Source organism: Camellia sinensis, chromosome 6 (assembly GCF_055761805.1).
Source record: "Camellia sinensis isolate YWXY chromosome 6, ASM5576180v1, whole genome shotgun sequence".
In the NCBI taxonomy this organism is placed as follows: domain Eukaryota; kingdom Viridiplantae; phylum Streptophyta; class Magnoliopsida; order Ericales; family Theaceae; genus Camellia; species Camellia sinensis.
Genome location: NC_138966.1, coordinates 177,302,772 through 177,312,900, shown reverse-complemented (window position 1 = coordinate 177,312,900; position 10,129 = coordinate 177,302,772). Strand labels below are relative to the sequence as shown.

Genomic DNA, 10,129 nt, shown 5'->3' with positions numbered 1-10,129 from the left:
AAATTGGTATTTAAAAAAATTAAATTGCTGAAGAAAGAATCTGTAATGAAACTTTAAACCTCAGGAGGACATGTAATTTTTAAAACATGAGAAGAAAAACTATAATAAAATATAAACCTCAGAGGGTGTCAGTGTAATTTACCCTAATTTTTTAAATAATTTTTTAAATTTTTAATTAAAAAAATCACTTGCCGAACCTGCCTTAGCCCTCTTTTAGGCTCCGTTTGGCAAGAGCTAAACGGGGCTTTTTTGACTATTTTAGCCACAAAAGACAAAATAAGCTATTTTAGCCACAAAAAACAAAATATCACATCCAACCCATAATCATTACATTCTTCTCTCACAAAAAAAGTCAAAAAAATCAAAAAGTCAAAAAATATTTCCCAAACCAAACTTTTTAGCCCAGACTAAAATAGTTAAAAAAACCAAAAAGTCAAAAGGTCAACCCACTTCCCAAACAGAAACTTAAACACCAAACTTTTTAACCCAAACTAAAATAATTAAAAAAACTAAAAAATAAAAAGATCAACTCACTTCCCAAAGAGAGGCCTAAGCACCAACATAAAAAACTTCTTTTAATAATACCACCACCAAAACCCAGACTCGCTAGTGCCCTAGCTTCTTCTATTCTATTCTATGCACACACCTCTTGTCAAATTCAGTTCAATCCCAATCAACAACTATATTTTAAATTACCGCCTTTGCTCGTTGATTTCCAACTTCGCGCGAAAACATGCAATCCGACGGTAACCCTCAACAACCTTAATTTTATTTTCTTCAAAAAATTGGAACTTTGATAGTCTCACCCTTGTTTGAATTCTCTAATTTTTGTTGTTCTTTTCAATAATTTCAGGGAAAAAAGCTTCATACAATCCAGCTGCCACACTTGCTTCTCTCTTGGGCAAGAGAGAGAAGCTTCAGGAAGAGCTTCATAATATTGAAAAACAGGTATAATGTATACATACATGTATTTGTATTTTGTCTAGGTAACCAGTACTGATTGTGAGCTTAAAAGTTGTGGTGTGGTGTTAATTGTTGTAGGTCTATGAATTGGAGACAAGCTACTTACAAGAATCTAGTCATTTTGGCAATGCCTTGAAAGGATTTGATGGGTTTCTTTCTGCTTCGAAAAACACTACAAAGTAGGTAGATTTTTTGGGACAGCCTTTAATTTGATAGAACTATAGTTTTCCAAGTGAATTTGTGTTTCGTTTACCGTAATTTTTATTAATGTTTTATCGTATGAATCGTGTAGGTTCCCGTTCTATTTTAGTGTAATGAAATGTTACATAAGCAATTTAACGTTTCTATGCATTATCAAAGCCGCTTTATTGGTCCATACTAGTAATAATTTAAATATGGTTTTGAGACTGGAAAATATCAGCCACAAAAGGTTGTATTGCACTTACAAGAGGGTCTAGAAGTGATAGTAGGTAAGCAGGCTGTCCCCTACCTTTTTGTTCAGAGGCTGATTCTTGTGACTCAAACTTGTGCTGGGAGCAGGGAGCAGAATGGAAAAAATGTATTGCGCGATAATGTATGGTTCTAGAGCACTAACGATTTGTTTTTGGAGCAATTGGAATTGAAGTGGAAACGGGAAGGGGTGCCCCATCAATGTCATTTGATTGCATGCAAAATGACATGGAGGAAATTGACAAAGTTTATGACCAAGTTAGTCTATAAAAGAGGATTACCTTCAATTTTTTGCCTTGGAATTGTGTAGTTCTAATGGCATGTTGATAGCAATTAAGGTGAGTACTAAAGATTGGATACAGTTCAACAATTTTAGGGATCATTATCAGTTCAATGATGTGATGATGCTATAAAGCTTTTCTTGAGCAAGATTTAAGTTTTCCTTTTAGGTCTAAAGAAAAATTTGACTTTTGTTTTAGGTGGAATTTTGAATGGAAAATATAAAAAATTTAGTTGGATGTTTGAGAAAATATTCAATCTTGATGGACTTTTTGGAGTAGGGAAAAAGTTAGAACATTATTATTTTCTTGAAGTTCTAGTAATTAATTGAATCACATTGTTAATACATATTATTAGAAGCTTATAAAAGTACTTTTATTTTTTCAAATGCAATCATGTGCCAAGAGGGTGTAAACCAATGAGACGAAAAAGAATGAAACAATGCTTGAAATATTCAAAATATGGTGGCAGAGTATTGTAAATTGGTGTTGTATGTTAGAGGGGTGAAACAATTCATGCTCTTAATCATTGGCATATGCTAAATGGTTAAAGATTTGTTAACGATCATTTTATCTAAGTTTTGGGTGTCTTGGATTTTCCCATGGAGTATAGGTGTTTGGCATCTCCATGTGTGGTGTGGAGTTTTTGGGGGTAGGATAATGGCAGGTCTTTGAAGGGGTAGAGGAGCCTATATTTGAATTTTTTATATAGCTGTGTTTCAGTTTCAGGGAATTTCAACTCAACCCTTGACCAATTTTTATGATTTGCGGAGTCTTTTGATACTTGAGGCATTGGGCATATGGCTATTTGACAGTTTTGGCTTTTTGTACATAGGTGAAATCCCCTTGGATGCTTTTTCTAATAAATTTTACTTAAAAAAAATAATTGTGGTATTAGGTAAATAATGGAATGGAATTTAGAACAATGTAGGGTACTTCAGACTACACAAATTGAGGTTCTGAGATGATACTTTTGATATGCAGATAATGCTTGCAATTTTAAATCCATTGCAAGCGAATATTTTTAATATTGTCAGTGAAATTTTAGACAGATGTGTTAGTGTACATGCATTCAAATAATTAAGTGAATATATGTCAAGCACTCCAATGCACATATTTTGTGTCAGTACGCCATGTTCACATTTTGACAGTCAATCATGAGTTTTTGGTTAGATTTTTTTGTTTTATATGAAATTTTCTGCATTATGAAGTTTCAACGTCAACCATTTACCATTATTTATTTTGACATTGAACTGCAGCCTAAAGAGATCCAGAAAGTTTCAGCCTGAGGATAGGATCTTCTCATTGTCCTCAGTCACCTCACCAGCGGTGTGTACTAGATTTAAGAATATTATAATCAATGGAGCATCTATTTTCCACTGCTTGTTAGAAACTTTTGTTGGAAGTAATAACACCGTGATTTTATGTTGGTATAATCTGTTAATGTATACTTATTTTGAGTAGTCAGATCCTTAAATTTTCTGTACTTGAAAGCATATATAAATAGTTGTGAATGGAGAATTTAAAAATGGAAACAGTTTTGCTTGAAGTGATGCTGTTAAAATTTGTAATCATGATGCTTTACCTGATCAATGTTAGGAGTAGGACCAGACTACAAAGAGCTACAATGAAATGTAGTGTCACCTCCCTTGCACAATACTTTGTTGTAGGACCTCACGCAATTTGTGTCTTCCTTTCACCTTTATAAGCTGTGATATCCTCTCTATATCTTAAAAAACTTGTTTACCTCTTTCAGCTCCCAATGCTGGACTATTCTAATACATTCAGGTTCTCAACATCTTCCATTCTCTGCGAAACTATCATACTTCAGCAATGAGAGTATCCTTAGGTAGCTATACCGTACAAAGCTGAGGACTCACTAAAGGGAGAATCTCTTTCACTACACATCATACCAAGACTATATCCTTTCTCCTATTCTCCTACTCCTATCACAAACCCTATATGCTCGCAGGCCTCCACCACAATCTTTCCAGTGTCCCTCATAAGTGCACCTCACCTGTGTCAAAGTCCAACCTTTGGCCCGCACCCTCCACTGTTTTCCTCCACATGATGTCTGCTACCGAAGCAAACCTTCATAGCCAATTTATCCAACAAAGGCCTATTAATTTGTCTGAAAATCCAAATGCCTGAGCCCTCGTACCTTCAAAGGAGACCATACTGTTTTCCTATATATCAAATGGTATTAAAATTCATTATTGAACCTTAAGTCAGCCACAACTGACCTCACACCTCCCAAAATCCCTAGAAGTTTGTAAATCCATACATTTGGATTTAATGTTTTCATGGCGGAAAAAGCAGCAATGTATGTAGTACACTTAAGACTAATACATAGGGTAGTAGTTAATGCTATGTCTATACTAAGTTGAGTCTTATGAAGTAGGCTTCTGAAGTTGCATTCAAAAGTTACCAACTTAATAATCCTCAAATCCTCCTTTGTAGATTAAAAAAGAAATCTTGTCTTTCATTGGTGTTGGATTACTTGATTTATATTATTGGACCTATTTCTTAATAGTTTAAGCTTTTGAATAGTTGGTGATGTAACATAGTGTCAAAGCTGTGCCTTGATGCATTTTCAATAAAGTTTGGTTATTTATCAAAACAAAAATGCCTGGTAGCTCGAATTATTGAGGCTTGAGTGGCCTGAAAAGTGTTCTATCTCCTATCTATCAGTTTCCTCTCCTCTTCTCTCCTCTTTTCTCTATCTCTATCTTTATCTCTATCTCTGTTTCCTCTCCTCTACATTCAAACACTCCTGGTATCTCTCTCTCTCTTTCTCTATCACACCATCCCAACCTCGTCTCTCTCTCTCTCTAGCCAGCAAAAAAGCATCCCTCTCATGCCTGAGAGAGTTCGCAAATTCTGATTCGATTTCACCGGAGAAGAAAAGCAATCTATGCCCGTGAGAGGAACCACGATCTATGGCTGTGAGGAACTGATATAGGTTTGATTTTGTTTGATTTTGTCTGATTTGAGTTTTGATTTTGTCTGATTTAAGTTTTGATTTTGATTTGTGGTTGTGGCTGTGGCTGTGGCTGTGGATTTGGTTTTGGATTTGGTTTTGATTTTAGATTTTTTGAGTGAGAGGTGTGGTTAGAGGTAGTCCGGGAAGATGGCGAGCACTTCAATGGCCTGAGATCACCGGAGGTGGAGAGGAGGAGATCAAGGCAAGCTTGGAGAGGGAGAGGTTGGCAGTGATAGACCTTGAACACTAATGCAAAGTGAAAGAGGGTGATTAAGCATGAGACTTGGTTGTATTGTTGTTGTGTCTCACTACATATACGATACGTTATATAGGCCACAGGAGTATTGGAGCCCAAGCAAACTGTTGGACAGGTGGCTCGTTCTTCTCAACTCTGCTAGAAGTGATATAAGCCTTTCTGCTGTCTGTGGCTTGTCGACAGGCTCAACGTTTCATGGCAGGCGGAAAGTAACGTTTCGTATATGCATCGGATGACATGAACGTAAGGTCATTGTTGCCTCTTCTCCAAGCCTGGTCGAGATGGAGTTGTCTTTGCAAGAAGACAACCATCTCGACGATCCCATGACCTCAGCCGCCAGTCCAGTATCCTCTGTTGATCCCGAGCAGTAGTGCCTGGGTCCTGCTCCCAACCCAGGCATCCAAGTAGGTGAATGGGCTAGGGCCCACCTTAGTGTTTAGGAGAGCCAAGGGCTCGCTTCCAGGCGACCAAGTAGGAGGATGGACCACGGGCTTATCTCAATGTTTAGGAGAGGGGCTCGCTTCTAAACGACCAAGTAGGAGCATGGGCCGCGGGCTTATTTCAATGTTTAGGAGAGCCAATGTTTATCAATCCAAGTCCAAGTGAACTGGGGGCTGATTGCATTGTTGTTTGGTTTTGGAGCGAGGTATGAAGGACCATGGACCCTGCAGGGTCATGGTGTTGCCTGTTGCAGGGCTCTTCATATCTAGATATATTGGGGCTTGTATATATGCTCCCGCTTAGGCCAAGCATATAGTTTTGGTTGCCTTGGCACATGGCGCCCATAGGGCTCGCCATGTATCAAACATACGACATGCCCGACGTGGTGCCTTATTGGTCTGCCACGTAGGTGGGGTTATGGTGATGTGGCACCTGTAGGGCTTGTCACGTATTGAGCTTGATACAAGTACCCACAGATTTTGATTTTGATTTTGATTTTGATTTTGGGTTTTTTTCTTGTTTGATTTTTTTTGTTAAACTGCTAGTGAATATAGTTTTGAGAATTATAATTGTAAAACCATGAGTCTATGTAATCATGATGAATCTCTTCTTCTTCTTCTTCCTCCAATTTTTTAGATTGTCAAAAGAAAAAAGTTGGCCGGTCGGCTGTTTTTTCGGCCGGCCGAATGGTTTTATGGCCAGCGGGCTACGTTTTAAAATTTTTTCAGTAAATTTTTTTTTTTTTGATTTTGATTCTGAGTTTGGATTCAGAAAGAACAAAGGAAGAAGAGGAAGGAAAAAGAGAGGGGGAGGGGGAAAAAAAAAAAAGGTGCCAAAACTACCTCGAGCCATTCGGGCTAAGGAATGTTCGAGCTACCCAGCAGCTCTGTTATCAAAAAACAAAAAAGGAAAAAAAAAAACCTAGTATCAGAGCTGACAAATCTTTTGTGTGCAATACTGCATACCCATAAGTTATAATACTTGCATATGCACAACCCCACAAAACACGCAACCACAGATGCAAAACTCCCAACCAATAACCCTTACAGAACACCAAAACTCTACCAAAACAAACCAAATAACCCAACATGCTGTTTATGGAATCTTGGCCTTTAACGAATTCTCTATAGTTGAATTTGGACTCTGAAATTTGGGCCTTTAACAAAATCCCACTATAAATGAACTGTCTTGCGTGCATTTTTTTTTCTTTGCATGGGACTAGAGTCCTTCCTAAAACTAATTGATTGCAACAGATATCCAATTAGACATGAATTTCAATATGCTTAATATACATGGAGAAAATGAAGACACAGAATATTATTTCTAAAGCCCTTGCATTGGCTCATTCCAAATGCAACTGTAAACAAGAGGTGCTCTATTCAACATTCTTCAGACTTGCATCATGTATATTGTATATACGTTGAACAGTTTATCTGTGTTTGTCATTGTTACACAAGCTTGCATCTTATGTAATAGCTTGAGGACAGTGACTTTGGCAAATTGAAAATGGTATCATGCTACAATGTCAGTACATCCTGGTGAATTGTGATATACCTAAATTTTACTTCTTGCCGATATTCGTGTAGATGGACATGACTTTATGCATCGGATTTGTTAGGCAAGTGGGTCACTGGTTAAAGGGTTGAATGTGGCCTTCAAACCCAACTGTTGAATCAAGAGCCTAATATTTCTTACCTTATAACTTGGGCTATTATTCATTAGAGAGTATATTTTGTTGTATAGTTTGAGAGCATTATATTGTAAAGATTATCTCTTTATGAAATTAAACGCAAGGACTGTTTGAGCTATACTTTTTAAGGATTAGTGTTTTGATGTGCATCCATACAGTTCTAAATTTGATCCTGTTTCAAAATTCTATCGTCATATTAATTGTTCATCTGTGGTAAAGTTTTCTTATCAAGGATTTCACTTCTTTTGGCAACGCGATTATAATTTTGAAGAACAAAAATCATACGACTTAATGTTGACATGATGAGAAATAAGGCGTTAGTTTCATCTTTTAAAGAAATTAGCTAAAACTGTTTCTGCTATTGAAGTCTTTCACAAACTATAGCTTTCTTTTCTGGCCCAAAATAGTCTAATTTCTTGTATCATCTTCAAAAGAAATCGCTAAATTAAATATCCACATCCTGTTATCTAACTTTTGCTTTTCACTCGAGAATTCTCATCCTTTCTTTTCTTTTGCTGCTATCTAATTGTTGCTTTCCACTTTGCTAAATTCTTTTCCACTTCTAGTTTTTGCTTTAGCTACTTTGTTTTACACAATTCCAATTTGTTTTTTCTACTGGAAATTGAAAACGAGGCACTGTTTAGCATGTACTTGTTTGTATCTGATGTTGCTGTTCTGTTCACTTTGTTTTATTTATGTGCAGGCTGAAGAACAAGGAGTTGGACGAGATGGTGTGCTCTTGTTAATACACCTAGAATTATCCTTCTCTTCATCTGTGATTAATTGACCATTTTACTTTTTCTTCTTTTCATTGCAGATGGAAGATCAGATTTAGGTCAAGGTCGACCTAAGGGTGGAGGCTTAGCCACTAATGGACAGTAAGTGAATCTTTGCATCACCACAAACCAAAAAACTATTGAAATTTTCTGTTGATTTATTTTTAAAAGAAATCCAATGAGTATTCATATTCATCAATATGTCAAGATCACATGATGAAAGGTAGGAACATTGTGCTTGTTAGTGCTTAATGTGAGGTGTTTCTTTAGGGGAAAACCGAAGAAGGGAAGAGCTGGAGGAAGAGATGCAAAGAAAATCAGGATGTCAAGTGATTTAGATCCCGAGGATGAAGATGATCCTGATTTGGGCTTGAGATAACGACGTTCCTTTCTGAGATCTGTAACTTAATCCCTTAACATACCCTTAAAAATAAGTTCATCTTTATCTTATATATCAAATATAATTTTATTCTTCTGTAGCCTATTCCAGTCAATTTGGTTTTATTATTAGTGTTCTGGAACTACTAGTGGTATGGTAGATGACTACGGTTTGTAAATGTCTTTTTAGCCATGCGGTACCCTTTATTTTTTTTCAATTATTTGTATCTGCTGGTGCTGTTGTATTCTGACGAATCTTGATTTTGTAAAATTGTATTTTTATACGACAAAAATGGCGATTTCATGTACACTGGCAAATGTATGTTTGTTAGATTTCTAAACAATAAATGTATTTGTATGAAGGGAATGAACAATTGAAGATTATGTATATGTTGAATTGATTGTGTCCAATTTTGTTTGGAAAAACTTCAACTGTAGCCTTTGGCCATATTTTGAATTTTTTTGCATTTATTATTATTATTTTTTTGAATTCTGATCAATTCATAATTAGTCAACTATTTATAAATAAATAAATAAATAAACTTTCTATTTCACTTACAATTCACTCTTTTTTTAACTTTTTTTAAAAAAAAAAACTCTTTTCACAAATATTTATACAAATTTAAGATCCTAAAACAATTTTTTTTTCTCCTTTTCTCATTTCATTTTTTCCCCTCCATCAAACCAATTAAAATTTCTTTCATATTAGACTGTTGATTTATGCTTATAATTCAACTAGTTAAATCATCAAATACTTGATGATCAATTTAACCATCGGTGCTAACAAAGTTATTTCCCTAATTCGACTACGTTTCCATCAACTAATCTATTGACACGCAGAATTGTCAAAATAAAAATTATTTATTCTAATTTCAAGAATCAAACACAGCTTAAAAGTAATACCCACGAGATGAATGTAAGTTACAAAATTATCATGAACAAGTCCATCTTGAGAAAATTGCTCATTCATTTGTTAGTCCATAAAATTTTCTTTAACTAGCCGTCATAATATTGCACGACCTAGCTTTTTTTTTACTCTAAAAACATGCATTGAATTTTTCATGTGTAGAATAAATATCTACTTACTCTTTTTGAGTACCACACGGTTTCTACCTAATACATTTGATCTTTCTTGTTCTTTAATATGATGCATTTAGAACTAGCGGATGAAAGATTATTCTACTCCTATGGTCATACTAAAAAATAATGGATTAGTGACTTGCTTATGGTTGTTTACACACCTAAACTCAACAAATTTACGTGTGTGTTGCTTAGAGACTCGTAAAATATTATTAGTAAATTTATCCACTTTGAATCAACTGGGAAATTGAGATGGCTAACAATATGATATTATTAATTAATAATTATTTATTATTTTTTCTTCCAAGCATATGTGACAAGGTTGTTACATCGTGAAAGGGGGTTTTATTGTCATAAGCAAAAATTGGTTATTTTCTCCTCACCACATTATAGGTACGACCGCAAATAAACAGAATTGTTTGTGAATAGGTTTGAGTTCGGTTTAGTAAGAATTCGTTCGAATTCGATTCGTTAATTTTTTTTTTTTTTGCGTTCGAACTCGAGCTCGAGTTTATTAAATTTCTAATAAATAAGCCTAAACATTCGTAAACTCGGCTCGTTAGTTGATTCGTTTAATATTTATTATTTATATATTAAAGAATATAAAAATATGTATAAAATATAAGATAAATATGTTATTTATATATTTAAAAAATATAAATGTAAATAATAGTTAACTATAGTACATTTATACAATAGTGGTGGTAAATATTATTATTTTAAAAAAATATTGACTTTTTTTAATATATTTATATATATTGTATATATAATTATATAATCAAAATTTTAATTGTAACTTTAGTATAAATTTATAAATTTTTTGGTTCGTTAAGC

At 34.8% G+C, this 10,129-nt stretch overlaps 1 protein-coding gene across 2 annotated transcripts; it reads left to right on the top strand.

Moving 5' to 3' along the window:
- Window positions 1-577: 577 nt before the first annotated feature.
- LOC114279633 (chromatin modification-related protein eaf6) lies at window positions 578-8,523 on the top strand. Of its 2 annotated transcripts, none has more exons than XM_028221903.2 (7): window positions 578-746; window positions 854-948; window positions 1,042-1,142; window positions 2,951-3,020; window positions 7,765-7,792; window positions 7,879-7,939; window positions 8,108-8,523. In XM_028221903.2, the coding sequence occupies exons 1-7, from the start codon at window positions 734-736 to the stop codon at window positions 8,214-8,216; spliced, it is 477 nt and encodes a 158-aa protein (XP_028077704.1). In that variant the 5' UTR covers window positions 578-733; the 3' UTR covers window positions 8,217-8,523. The 2 variants fall into 2 exon arrangements, with proteins under 2 accessions (XP_028077704.1, XP_082731648.1); XM_082875522.1 differs by having other exon boundaries at window positions 2,951-3,023; window positions 7,762-7,792.
- Window positions 8,524-10,129: the final 1,606 nt, after the last annotated feature.

Excerpts from the sequence above, each read along its gene's own strand:
- LOC114279633 (XM_082875522.1), top strand. Across the intron at positions 949-1,041 it reads TTCATAATATTGAAAAACAG|GTCTATGAATTGGAGACAAG; the intron begins GTATAATGTATA and ends TAATTGTTGTAG. Across the intron at positions 1,143-2,950 it reads GCTTCGAAAAACACTACAAA|CCTAAAGAGATCCAGAAAGT; the intron begins GTAGGTAGATTT and ends ATTGAACTGCAG.